We start from the raw sequence: 14618 nt of genomic DNA, 5'->3' as shown, positions 1-14618 counted from the left end.
CTGGATTTTGTTTTTAAAGTATATTAAGAAATGTATATTTTAACCCTGAAACCTCACAATGGTGCTAAATAATTTTGATTCCTTGATTCCTCATTAAAAAACATTCTATTTTGCAGCCATTAAAAAAAACATCTAATTTCTCTAGTTTACTTACTGCATAACTATTAACTCTGGGCAGCTACAATATTTCACGTCACTCCATTTTAAGAATCATGAGGGATCACTCATCAAACTGCTGGAATAAACTCACCTGACCGGTAACGTTCATCCCGGGTGCCAGAGGAGCGTCTGCGGTGGTATCGTGAAGCGGAGGAGGGCGCCATGGGTGGCCGGCGCTCGTGTGCCATGGACGCCTCTAGCCCTAAATGACAGAGAGATACAATTACACGTCTCAGCCAGAGACTCATTTATTACATATCCACCTTATTGATCTCTTTCTGTAACATTCTCTCACACAGACGGCCAAAGAGAAACCCGGATTTGTTCTGGTTTTAATTAGAACAAATCAGAGTTTCTTCTTTTAATCAGGGTTTCCTTCTTTCAATTTCTCATTGACAACCTACTATCTTTTCTCATTCTAAGTTCAGGGTAGCTTTTCTTTGAAACATATTGTCTCTTTGATGTTTATCTCTCACCTCTTCATACCGAAATGTTTATTGGTCTCTGATACAGCAGTATTTGAAATTGGCATGGGCAAATATTATTATTATTATTTTTTTATTTTTTTTTAAAGATACAATCCACCTTATTCCTGACGACCTTACTGCGTTTTGAATTATGGGTGGCAGTTCCGGTTTGGGGAACTTCCATTCAAAAAGACTGAAACGAATCATTTCAAATCATAAGGTTGCCCTACAAATAAAGCTGATCCGTCAGTTTGACTGGATAAGCTGTCAATTTTCCTTCATGATTTATTTTCAGACATCATGAGAATAACGCAATAATTGGTTTAACGTGACATGTTATAACAAGAATATCTACGGCAAGAGCTCTTTTCAGTTGCTGCTTTCATTTCCTCATGATGATTTTTATTTTTTCCTTGAAAAAGATCAACATATTCAGCACATTTGTGGTCTGTTCTCCCGAATTTAATTTACGATATTCCATTAATAATTCACTGGAATGCACGAAGAATCTCGTTATTCTCTTCAAATCCTCACATCCCTTTCCAGGTTTGTTTTCACAGGTAAATGCAATTTAGTACGCGTCAAAATGACGAAAATCACTTTGATATAGTGTCACGTAATGCTGAAGTTAATGAACATGTTTGATTAAGGCCTACTATATATTTGCCTACTACAGTGATATTTATCCAAAGACTCGTGTTTATGGGGCTATTTTTGTTCTGTTGAAAGTACCTTGTTGGTTCTTTTACACTTTGAAATTTCATTTTAATGTTCGATGGTTGAAGGGTGAGTCAATTAATGTCATTGCATTGTGACACTTTTTTTTGCGTATTGCATTCAGAGAGCGAGCCTAATATCGGTAGATGGGCTTTGCTTTCACTGATTGTTTACAGCTTAACAGTATTGCTTACACCCATACATTTTTATTCATTTAGCTGACGCTTTTTATCCAAAGCGACTTATAATTGCTATATATGTCAGAGGTCGCATGCCTGTGGAGCAACTAGGGGTTAAGCGTCTTGCTCAGGGACACATTGGTGTCTTACAGTGGATTCGAACCCGTGTCTCTCGCACCAAAGGCATGTGTCTTATCCACTGCGCCATCACCACCCCTATATTTCCCATAATTCTCGCAAAGCGTCATGGGGCGTAAGAATAAGGTGGATAATGACAGTATTTTTTCCCTATGACAAGACACAAACATGCCAAAAGTATGTAACCTTCCTAAAATACAGTACATTATGTTTATGTAAAAAAAGTTTTAATTAAAAAAGCACTAAACAGTTAAGTTAACCTTTCTTCTACAGATTGTGATGTTTTGAAGCTTGATATTGATTTCACTTATGTGGAAGCCCAAAATTAAAAAAATAATTTTTGAAAATTTGATTTTATGAATGACATTCTGTGGAAATCTGTAGAGCTTACTTCAGGAAGTTGCAGATTTCATGTGGGACATTTATAGACTATCTGTATTTGCCAAAATGTCTATACCAGCGCAGCCCTAATTGAGAATAAATAAAATATTTAATTCCAGGCACACACAGCAGCGATTGTTCCACAATGACTCTTGTGATGAGCCAGCTCTATTCTGTTCAGTTGTTCTTTGTTGTCTTGGACTCTAAGCGGAGAGCTTAGCACCCCTCTGCTCGCCCTGGCAGATCTCAGGACACGTGAGGCGGCCCAGGTTGCGCTCAGCGCTCCAGCCAAGAGTGTGCAAGCAGGAGAAATCAATTTCGGCCCCGCGCTGACATAGCCGAAGACATCAGCCAGTGGATTTATTCATTCAATAAGGCAGAAGGTGAGACAGCAGGTTAAGTCAGAAGAATCATACACCAGCTCATGCAGCGGAGGATGTGATTTTCTGACTCAAGTACAATGAGCACGCACTCTTCCTCCAACTAAAAAGCCATGGGTAACAGTCACCGATCAATACTGATTGGGTTAAGGTCTAAGTATGCATGTCATTCAGTGAAAGGCAGCGGCGGAAACAATCTCTCCTCTGTGTTGGTAACCTGATGCTCTTAAGAACTAGGAGACACACACACAATCAGGCTGGGCACTGAGGGAGGTGTGACAGTGCCACGTTCCCTTGTTCCACTACATAAACGACTGATCGTTAAACTAGTTCATGTCGTCATGGGACTGTTAAATAACACGAGATCCAGCGGGAATGGAGGCGTTGCGTCGAGTCTGGCGCATGCCGCTCTTCGCGCCACGATACATGCTTTGTGCCTGAGCATGATGTCATGTATTTTTTTTCACCGGGAGCCAGACTGGGAATATGCGGGCTGCCTGTTGCTATGGCAACAGAAGCCTTGCTAATCAACAATGCAGCCAGACATGCCGAGCACAAATCAGAGACCTTCAAAAGTTACATAAACTCTGACCAAACTCTAAAAGCAGCACTATCTTTGTAAGTAAGCCTGGTTGATATAGTTCAAATATAATATCTTAATATTTTTTCCAGCCATTTGAAGAAAAATGTCTTGATATTTACGCATTTGCCGTGAACTGCCTTCAAAAAGAGGACTAAAACATCAAGTAAAAAAAAAGTTATAATAAATTTTCCAAAGACCATTATAATAATAATTATATGCCCCCATTTAAAAATAATTATAGCAATATTTATCTACTTTTACAAAAACAATTCCATGAACATTTTTGAGAGAATTTTGAATAAATTTGAACTGATTCATAAAACAAGCTCATATTTGTATTGTAAGTCATAAAGCAAGGAGAGATTGTGAAACTAGCCTAGTCTAAATATGCTATGAATACTGTCTGGGATAACTTTAATAGAGAATAAATCATCAAAAAGCAGTTCTTCTTAAAACGTTCTTCAACACCAAGCAATTACTTTACCTATCCCTTCCTTTTAATGATGGAGACGCACTTTTAAAAGACTAAAGCCATCTAAAGACTGGAGACACTCTGCGTTTTATCAATAGTCTAAATGCAAAATATTTAAGTGCACTTAAACGGGTGACTGTGTTAATGAAAGCATGTATTGAAAAGCAACACTGAACATTTGATTTCTTTCCCAGTAATATTCTTAAGAAGAGGTTGTTTCAGTTCAATGAAACGATAGCAAAAACTTCTTCTAAGCACCTTTTATGAAGCTCTTGAGCAGAGCTTAGAGGAGCCTCTTAATTCTGGTGCCTACAGTCACTTATCACCTCATTTTAAAGCAGCACTGAAGAACAAGCAGGCAAATAGACTGATTAAGTCTGGGGCTGGATTGGGTTATGGATGGCCTCGCTTTCCAAATAAGATTTTCGCAGGAGTAAAAAGACTAAATAGAGCCGTTGGAACTTCAAACTTTAAAGCTACATTTACACTTTCAACCGATTCGGATTATTTTCACCTTTAGCTGGCTGAGATTGAATCTTCTTCCAATTTTTCCACATTTGATGTGGGCTACTTTCAAATGCATTTCTTAATCGGATATCGGATCATGTGACCTACATCTAAACATTCATATTATTACATAGCCCTCAAACCGTATTCACATTATAGCCCTTATTCCTGTTATTGTGGACAAATGTCGGCACAGAGGACTTAATATTTATCATAAATTTTATATCACTGTCTTTGATAAAGTTTTGTCTATCCATTTATGGTGTTTTTTTATTTTGTTAATTTTTGAATTTATTTACTTAAAAAAAATACCATATTTTCTATGTAAATTATGCTCATTTTTATGTTTTATTTTTAAAAATTTTTTAACTACATTAAAATATAATTCCAATAAGTTCTCAGAGCTAAAACCTAAAGATAAAGTGACTTCGCTGTGTCTTATTTTGGCTTATTTTAGAATGGTCTAAATTACAGTTTTTCCCATTCATTTCTATGGGTGCCCATTTTTAACCCAAATACAAGATTAAGGAGGGTTTATTTTCACCCACTTAACATTGTAGACTTGAGTCAAAAAAAAAAGTGTGTTCAGGAGGCAAACTTAGGAAAAGTCGCCAAGTCTTATACCGCTCAGATCAAGGGAAGTATTTTTTAAAAATAAATCAAAACTATTTTGCCCACATTTGACCAGAATACGGTTAACTTTAAGTGCTCCAGCAGGAATGTTACTTCAAATCATAAAACATAAGTTCTCTAAGAAAACAATTTCTTGTCTGTTAGATGATAAAATGGCAATTAAATCGCATATGCATGATTAAAGTTGGAACCCTATCTGTGACTGTGAAATCCAGAAAGCTTAGAATATTAAAACATAGGAAACCAATTCCCAGTTTTTATGATCTGTTTAAAAGAGAGAAAGAAATGCAAGCCAATCTGCTGTAGAAAAGCTGGTTCAGTCAACTGTTAAACCTGTGCAAATGCAGTCTGTGACCCTCTAAATGTGAGGTGAGAGTTGGGACTCTAACCTGGAGGATGTGGCAGATACGCTCCGAGCAGTTTTGACCTCTTCTTCTCGTATCCTTTCTGAGTGATGTCACCTGCAAGAGAAAGGAAGCATCACAAAATGTAAAAACAGCATTCATAAATGTAAAAAAAAAAACAAATAAATCACAAATCGCCTCTTTGCTTGAGCAGATTATGACATTAATCCAACACCACACCTCTCTCATGCAGGATAACCATTTTTGGTTTGGAAAATATCTGTTTTTTTTTTTTAATGGTTAGGGTAAGGAGTTTATGGGCAGATCTTTGAGGAAATCATTCAGATGGTGTGTGTGACAGAGCACATCCCGCAATGATTAATGTAACAAGGTTTTGTGACTTGTCACAAAGCATTAGGCGACTGGGTCGTCACATTTGCGTGGAAATGAAGAAAAGATCTGGTGCATAACGAGAGAGCGACGTAGAACCGACAAGTGACAGAACACGTAAATGAGAGAGCAATGACGAATCAACAATTCTGTTACAAAACCTAGCGAGCTGTCTTGCTGTCTACATAGACAGCTGTCTTTTAAGTTAGGATAAAAAAAACTAAATAACTTATTTCAGACGTGTATTTCTGCATAGCACACAAATAGCACTCCTTATGCGCAGCACACGGAAATAATTCCAATGGAGTTTGATGTTAGCAATAGCATTGTGCTATGTGAGCATTTGAAAAAGAAATATTTTGCAACAATGTAAACGTTTTTAAAGTCACTTTTAAATCAAGTTAATGCATCCATGCTGAATGAAAATATTCAAAATCTTGCTGCCTGATCTTATTGACTGAGCAATGCATTCTGGGATTGCATTCTCAATGAAAGATACTCGTTTTTGAATTATAATAAGGCCTTAAAAGGCAACATCATGCTGCCTACGTTTTGGATCCGGTTTCAGAAGATGATGTCTTAAAATACAGTCTAGGTAGGCAGCTCAATATGTTTGGGAACAAAGCTAATCTCGTCCTCCTCACCCTTAGCCTTGATTCCACATTAATCAACACAATTATATTCCTGCATACTCTATACTGATGTGATCTGGTGAACATACACTGTTTGGATCCTTAGAAGGACGGGAAACAGTGACAGTGAAGGCTATTTTTCCCAAATGACCTCTTTAACAGCCCAATAAAAATGTCTGGGAGGCTAAAGGCTTGATGAGGAGGAGGATGAAGCAGGCTTTGGGATGAAAGAAAAGCAGAAGAAAAGGAAAAGTTCTTTTTTAAAAACAGAGACTGGATGATTCATTTCTTCACACCCACTTGCCGCCAATCAAACTGCCTTATGTTGGCGATTTCTGCTCAGGAGATTCATACTGTAGCATTGGCTGTCCTTTTCATACTTACTTATTCTTTCCTTCGCACACACACACACTCTCTCTTTCTCTCATCCACTAATTCTCTCCTTGTCCTTCCCTGAGGGACGAGTCCCTCATAAATTTTGACACCACTGCCTAAGTCTGTAACCATTAAAAGCAAGAAAAAAACGAGAGAGCAGCAACCTCTGTCGTGAGGAGAGTGGAAACGAGGGCGGCTGTCGGACAGATATCCTCCAGGTGTGTGACACGCCGCTGTTTAATCTGCTGGGGGTGTGAATTTGGCTACATATTTCGTACTTGGCAGCTCCCAACCGAAAACATGTCTTCAGAAACAAAGACCAGCTGTAAGACATGTTGTGTGTGCTGCCATCTCATATTTTCTGAAAAATTATACAGATGTAGTACAAACAAAATCAAGAGTTGTACGGAAGATAATATTGTACTAATTAGCAACGCTTTCAATAGCAACTACTATTATTATTGCTTATTTGAATGAATTTGAACAAACACTCCATCCTAAGAACTTCACATACTGTAGCTCACCTCACATCACTTGTGCTACAACATACTTCTGATATGTTAGAGGAACTTTTATAGTTGTTCTCCACAAGCAATATGATCTGCAGAAAGAGTGGTATGTACTTCAATGTTTCTGCTGACAGATTTACATGACATCTGACTCCTGTGAGTAACATCCAACACCTTCAAAGACAACAAGCATCTAACATAGTCTAAGACGACAGGAAGCGGCCAAGATCAACCACACTGTAAATCTACGGGAGAGAGAGGCGAGCACTGCGGGTCGAAATTATGTTTATCTAATTGAGTTAAAAAGCACAGCAATCAAAACATCTCTGCACAGGCATCAATGCAAATTAGCTAGCCACACATGCCTCCTTTTCATTAGTAGAAATCTGTCCGTTTAAGATTGTCTAAATATTTAGTTGCAAATGCAGTAAAAAAAAAAAATATATATATATATATATATATATATATATATGAAGAGTTCAGATGCAAAAGCCTCTAAATGCCATTTTAAATTTTCATCTTTAATGATGATTTTTGTCAAACTTGTATATTTAAGTTCAGTAAATTCACTTAAATAACAATTAATAGGTAATTATCATTGCCATTTAAGTGAAATCACTGAACTTAAATATACAAGCTTGACAAAAATCATCATTAAAGAAGAAAATTTCAAATGGCATTTAGAGGCTTTTGCATCTGAACTCTTTATATATATATATATTGAGGAAAATACACATTTGTACACCCAGCTATTTTGCAAGTTCTTCAACTAGAAATCATGGAGGGGTCTGAAATTGTCATCGTATGTGCATGTCCACTGTGAGAGACATAATCTAAAAAATAAATTTAAAAAAATCCAGAAATCACAATATATGACTTTTTAACTATTTATGTGTATGATACAGCTGCAAATAAGTATTTGAACACCTGAGAAAATCAATGTTATCAATCAATAAAATTTTCAACACTGTAATATTTGTGAGTCACAACTATGGATGTGCGAGACTACTTGACTAAATTCTGCTGCAGCAAGTCGACATTGGAAATACAATAATTTTCTTCCCCAGATTTATGCTTTATATTTCCACAAAGGCCACGTTCAACTTGCTGTTCAATTCGCTTCTACGTATCTAAGAGGATTACAAGCTCGGAGAACATTTACAAGTCCTTCATAGGCCTTTCTAGGGCCTAGAAGAGCACAAGCAAATTCTAGGGTCTACTGTTATAGAATTACACCAAAGCTAACGGAGATTTTGCATCGATTTGTTTTGTATAATATAACCCATCTTTAGGTTTTTCAACAGTGCAGTGTGAGGAATATTATGTCACAGGGCTGTGTTCCAAAAAGACAGGATATTGTGATGTCATTGGTTTCCTGTTTGGTGTGAGGGAGTATTCCACAGGGATCTAATCAGGCAAAAGGCCGAGTTGTCAGATGTGCTGGATAATCTACCTGTGTTTGTGCGTGCCGTGAGGGAGTGTGAAGTGCAAAATACACAGCGTCCAAAAAACGTTGGAAACTTAAGACACACTTTAAAATGTATGAATGTCACAGCATTTGATAAAGAAATGTCAAAGCCAGTGGCATTTACTTTAAAGAAAGAACATTTTTAAGCAAAACATTTCACATTAAGTTATAATGCTTAATTTTAAGAAGTAAAAAAGTATTTTGGAAGGACACCTGTGTGAACTCGAGGAACTGATCAAAAATCTAGCTGGGACCAACTGGTTAAATGTAACCACAAAAATAGCTCAGGAAAGTTGAATTAGTTCTGAAAGAAAATAAGATGCAATAAAATTTGTATGTGTTTAAATTTTGATTAAAGAAGGGATAGATATTAAAATACTGGCTAATACTGATGATCAGTCAAAAATTCCAACTTACGTAATTCATTGTTATGGCCCATAACTGATAAATGGTCTATTAAAATTAAAATGTTAAAAATGTAAATATTAATATACTATATTGTCTAAATGAATTCAAAACGAAACAGAATATCAATCGATCAAAATGAAAAATTAATTTCAAAACATTCAAAAGTACAGTATGATAAACAGATATTTATCTTTAGATTTGCTAATAATTTCACTTAAAATGGTATTAATGTTATTTAAGATTCATTTTCAGTGAACATTAGATGATTAGATTAAAAATAGGGTTTTTTTATATATATATTTTTTATATGGATGTTATTAAAAAATAGAAACCTATTTGTACATCCAGTTGAAATTCATAAAGTTGCAAAAGTGTCAGCCTATCAGTCCCAAACTCCCTGACCCTCCTAAATGACATCACTCCTTATATTTAGACATCAACTGCATCGTTCACCCACACACATCCCATGATGCATTTCAAAAAGAAACAATGAGTTATGTGTTTTAGTCCGAACAGCTAAAGACGGATCAAACTAGTAAACAAAAGGTCGCGCCTGAAGGGCTAACTGCTATTTCTGACAGTTAAAACCGTTGTCTGATGGGGGAACAGCAATGCAGTCAACATGTTTTTCTTTGCCTGTATATCCTCATGAGAGGGGGTATATCAAAAAACTGCTGAGGCATGATCTCTCCAGCTCTCTAGTAATGAACCTCCCCCATCAATGAGAGTTTTACTCAACTGACACAGATCTCTCGTCTCAAATAAAACAAAAACGCATGAGAAATTCTTTAAGAATGAAGGCCAGTCGCATCTTTGAAATTCATGCAAGGCCATGTATTCGGGACATGTAAAAGCCTCGGTGGCAGAGAAGGTACATTAGCGCTCAGCCTTGCCTCAGCAACTCGATGAATAAACCATACTTAAATTGAAATATGCCTTTCCCCAGAGGAAACTCTTCCCTTGACCCCTTTGTAGAAGCCCGGCGATAAGGCCGCAAGCTTTGTACAAGCGAGAGAGAGGTGTCAATATCAACAAGCGCTGCAAACATAAAAAAAAAGATAACAGGAAGCACAGCACATTGACAGGAAAGGCCGATGTGGATGGCTTCAGTTGCGATAGACCTTATCTGATCAGATACATCAAGACTATTTTCCCCCACACAATCATCCAGAGGATACAACAAACATCAGAACATAAAGGCTGTGAGACTATCGAAAAGCAGGGTTTTGTATTGTACTAAAGGGAAATGGCTCATTTAACCGTGCTTACTCAGGTATAATTTTCACAATGATAAACGCATCACTCCTTGAGGTGATAAACACTTGTAGTCATGGGTGATCAGGTAACTATGGTGACTATAAGAGAAAGCGAGAGTCAGCAAACACCAGAGTGATAATTCTCCATTAGTCTCACAGAATATTGAATCCACAGAGGCCTCAGCGAACGCTCATGCAAGACTTGTTTTCTGGAACACGTCTTCATTCATACCATTCTAAATGTTAACGGAGGAAATTGAACCAACATGATTTCATGCAGCAGTTCAGTGGAGCAGGAATGTGATACTCTGATATATTGTATAAAGGGGAACAGGTTGTCATTTAAATTCATAATTTACTTGTGCTGTGACAAGACTGAAAAGACTCGATTACAGTAAAATCTCACACTCTACAGATTGTTCACACTAAGGAGTGGTGATAGTGTTCATTTGGGTGACAAAAGTTTGAATCTAGCCTGTGTGCAAATCAGGGGAAAATAAAGTGCAAGTTATGATATTGCGATTAAAGTAGAGATGCACTGAAATGAAAAAGTTTTCCGATAGGGCTTTACGATATATTGAAATGTCGCAATAGATTACGATTACTGATTTTAAAAGGGGATGTCCATTTACACAAATTCTCATGATCGATCGCTGTTTCTATTAACGATCAATTAATTGATTAATTGTTAGTTAGCCTTAAAGGTGCTCTAAGCGATGTCACACGTTATTTAGCCCAAAACATTTTTGTCACATACAGCAAACATCTCCTCACTATCAAAAAACAAAAAAAACAAAACTCGGTCTCTGTAGACACGCCAAGCTCCACAAACGGCAACAAAAACAAACTGGGCCAACCCACACCACGAAACATAAGAAACAGTGTTCCAGCCAATAACCGACACAGAGGATTTGGGGGGGTTAGTGAGCAGATGCGGAGGAGGGAAGGACTAGCTAGCTTCCGTTTTGTTTGACAATACTTCGAACGTCTGTAAAAAAAAAAAAAGTTTCACTTTAGAATATTGATTCAGACCAGAAACACACATTAAGAACATTAAGGTCAATTTTATGACTCAAAGTTCCCATGCATATGGAAGAGGACCTATCAGAGACTATTTATATAGAGACATGCCATTTCCTCAATCCTTAATACAAATGTATAGGGAAAACCCATAACACCAAAGATGGCGGTTGTATGCAAATGCCCCGCCCCTCCCGCTGGACAGCCAATCATCTGCTTTTAACAGTCAAGCTGGGAAACATTTAAATACGTTACTGTTTGAAAAGGCGGCAGATTTGATATGCAGTGCATGTGTGCGTTGTGTAAATATCAGACATCCCAAGCGCAGTAAAAGTATAACCTGTGGGACAACGGCGTTTTAAACCTTATTTTGGGGCAAATTCATCAAACTTTTTAAGCGATTTTTATCATATTTTACTGCTGTTTCTATACATGCAGTTTTTATTTCCCGGTAACCAGTGAAAGTGCAGTTCTGACTCTTTGCCCATTCATTTAGATAGAGCCTGGTCTTGTTAAGTCCGAAATAGCTGCCCGGAGGCGTTGCCAAGATGGCGGCGAGTGGCATGACTTGCCTGAAAGGACTTTGGTACTATCACTACATCGATAACCAGAAGAGAATTGCTAATCACTGAAAGTGAGTGCCGATGGAAGCTCTTGTCCACTTGACTAATAAGAAACAGTGCTTGCTCAGACCTGCTGCTAGACAACCTGATGCTCAGTTGAGTGATTTGCTGGCTTTGGAACGGAGGCAGATGAAATAACAATCAGTCTCAGTGCACTGTTGGAGCTTTGAGCACAGATGTGGCAGGGGAAAAAGACCAATAGACTTACCACGTCCCGCATGCCAGACTCTTTCAAATGTGCTCCTAAAGGTACCGTATGTGAAAATTAAAAACTGAATAACAGATTAGTAAGAGTAAGTGGGCCCAATTCAATTAAACACCCTAAAATCCACTGCTTTTCAAAAAAACATCAAAAGCCCTCATATTTAGACTCTACAAAAGCTAGAGATTTGCATATTACACTTGCGATACTTTAAAAAGAAGTGGTTTGGCTGGATCCGCAAGCCATTTGAGGGTCAATAAAGTGGTCTGGCTCGGTGTAAAGCTCTTTTAAATCTGGGTCCACTGAGTCACTCTACAGCATAAATACACAACCTAAAGCTCTTACTCAACATACTGTACTATTCAGCTCAGTATGAGAGCTTAACACTCAGCTCAGGGTCAAAGAGAAGAACTTAGCTTAGAATCAGACTTGAAGGCAGTCTTCTTTACATATTCCAGCCTGATTATTTGAGTCCAAAGATAATCTAAGAACATCTCTTTGAAACTGAGCTACGATAATCAACCCAAGACCAGGATGGGATTCTCAAATCAGATTCAGACTTTACTAACCCATGATTAGACTATTAATAATCGACTTAGATTAGTCAGGATGCACTGATATTAAATTTTGGACAATGCCAATGATTCGCATGTCATGGTCGTTAACTGATATGGCATATTTTAAAATGTATAAAAAGAAATTAATAGGTTTATTTAGCAAGGACGCAGCATAATGTTACAAATGATTTCTATTTTAAATAATGCTTTTTTGAACTTTCTATTAATCATGAAATCCTGGAAAAAAAGAATAAAAATAATTAAATAAAAAAAAGTATTTATTACTTTTAAAATACTTGCATGAGAACCTTCTCTCATCAAATAGACAGGACATGATCCCATTAGCCGTTCCCTGTATTTTATACTTGCCCCCCTAGGCTCAACAAGGCCGTTGATGAAAGTTAGAGACCCCTGCAAACCCGGAAACACAACAAAAGTGTAAAGAGAGGCTTAACAGGACCAAGAGGAGTGTCACACTAATGGTCAACCACTGTCATTCTCATTTGGTTTCTTCTGACTGATTGTGAAAGTGAAGTGGGGACGAAAATGAACATTTAAATACATGAAAAACATGCCAGTTGCCACATTGATTTTATTTAGCATTTGTCAGTTATGACTTCACAAGCAATTTTTAAATGACCCTTTCGTCGTTGTTGTGCACAGGTGAGTGTGTATCTGTGCTTCCAGAACTTGTTCAAAGGAAAACCTCTTCCTCTCAGTAAACATTTTACCTTTATTCCTGAAGATGGGGGTCACGCCTGATGCTCATTTGCATTTAGATTAGCTGGTTAAAATGATAGACTCCCCACGGTGGGCCCTTCCAAAATCACTTTTACTCTGAGGAGATTCCAGACCAACCATGTCAATGGCTGCCACATCGATAAGATGACAGGAATAATTCTGAAGTAAATCGATCCAAATCCTGTTCTGTGTGGTGAATTACACAGGCAGCTGTGGCCACAGAACAGATGAAAGAAATAGAAACTACAAACCCCTGCTGTATTATCACGTTTGACAATATCAGCATTCAAAATGACTTTCCAAGGTCCACATCAGTTGAACCGAACAAGGTTCCTCCATATGATCTCTGAAATTATTACCAACTGCAACTGATTTAAAGATAAAGTGTGTAACTTCAGTGTAACTTCAGTGTTCCTAGTGTCATCAAAAGGAATTACAAAAGACAAAAACTTCTTCCCGAACCATCCTTTCTGCCTGCCATTGGTTGTAGTTGAATGTAGCTGGCGAGTCTTTGCTATGCAATTACATTAAATTAAACTGTGGCGTTTATGTTTAAATAAATGATGCAAATGCATAAAAAATATATACAAGTGACTTTTAAAGTGAACATTAAAAATATAGGGACTGTGGGCTGTTTCAGAAACGATGCAAATATAAAAGGGACTTGTGTCATACGATAGCTTTGTGTGAGAAATTCTTTATTCACTGAAAATGGGCTTAGCTTGTACATGAGAGAAGTCTGACGTCTGAATCATGGATATTTTTATGTATTATTTATAGCATATTATGTCCGAATCAAATATTTTCAATGAAATTGGGCCTATTTACACTGCATGGTTCAAGTGATCAAAATCGATTTTTTCTCTCATATGGCACAGATCGCATATGACCGGAGAATATGAAAGAAAGAAAAAAAAACGTATGGATTCTGATTTTCTCAGCTCGGATTCAGGCCTCACTCGTGTGGTCAAAAATCGGATATGAATCGGATATATGCATTTGCATGTGCCATGTAAGCAGACAAATCGGATATTCCCCAGTAAATGCGAGTCTTACGTCATTAAAAAAGTGATATCAACTCAGGTGGACACCACCAACTGAGATCACATGACTTATTATAGTCGCGATGGGAGACAAAGGATGCACACAGTGGAGCAATGCGGAGGTTTCATGTCTAAACACTGGATAATTTTATTCACATCTGCATCCATTGCATTTTGTGCTGTTTTACTTCCTTTTCCAGGTCAGAACGTCTACATTTGGTAGTTTCAGCAGTGTATAGTCTAAATGCAAAAATCGGATACGGGTCACTTTTAAAAGATGATGTAAGCAGGTCGTCAAAAAAAATCGGAAATAGTCAGAAAATCAGATTTGGGCATCAAGACCTGCAGTGTAAATGCAGCCTAAGTTGAGTTAATTCAATTCACAAAAACTGTCAGCCACTTCCTGTGGAGGTTTTTTTTCTGTGACTAACTGA

The 14618-nt window shown here is 37.4% G+C and overlaps 1 protein-coding gene across 9 annotated transcripts in view; it reads right to left on the bottom strand.

Moving 5' to 3' along the window:
• Positions 1-14618, bottom strand: part of dip2ca (DIP2 acetate--CoA ligase C (putative) a) — a 97698-nt gene that overhangs the window by 49389 nt on the left and 33691 nt on the right. For all 9 annotated transcript variants that reach the window (XM_039684793.2, XM_039684795.2, XM_039684794.2 and 6 more), the window contains exons 2-3: positions 5006-5077; positions 251-361 (exon numbers count right to left, since the gene is read on the bottom strand). In XM_039684793.2, the coding sequence (XP_039540727.1) occupies positions 251-361; positions 5006-5077 (183 nt within the window). The remainder of the gene's footprint in view (positions 1-250; positions 362-5005; positions 5078-14618) is intronic.

This window comes from Pimephales promelas, chromosome 22, assembly GCF_988280905.1.
Source record: "Pimephales promelas chromosome 22, fPimPro1.hap1.1, whole genome shotgun sequence".
In the NCBI taxonomy this organism is placed as follows: Eukaryota; Metazoa; Chordata; class Actinopteri; order Cypriniformes; family Leuciscidae; genus Pimephales; species Pimephales promelas.
Note: the sequence above shows the minus strand (reverse complement) of the source record. Positions and strands in the feature narration are given on the sequence as shown.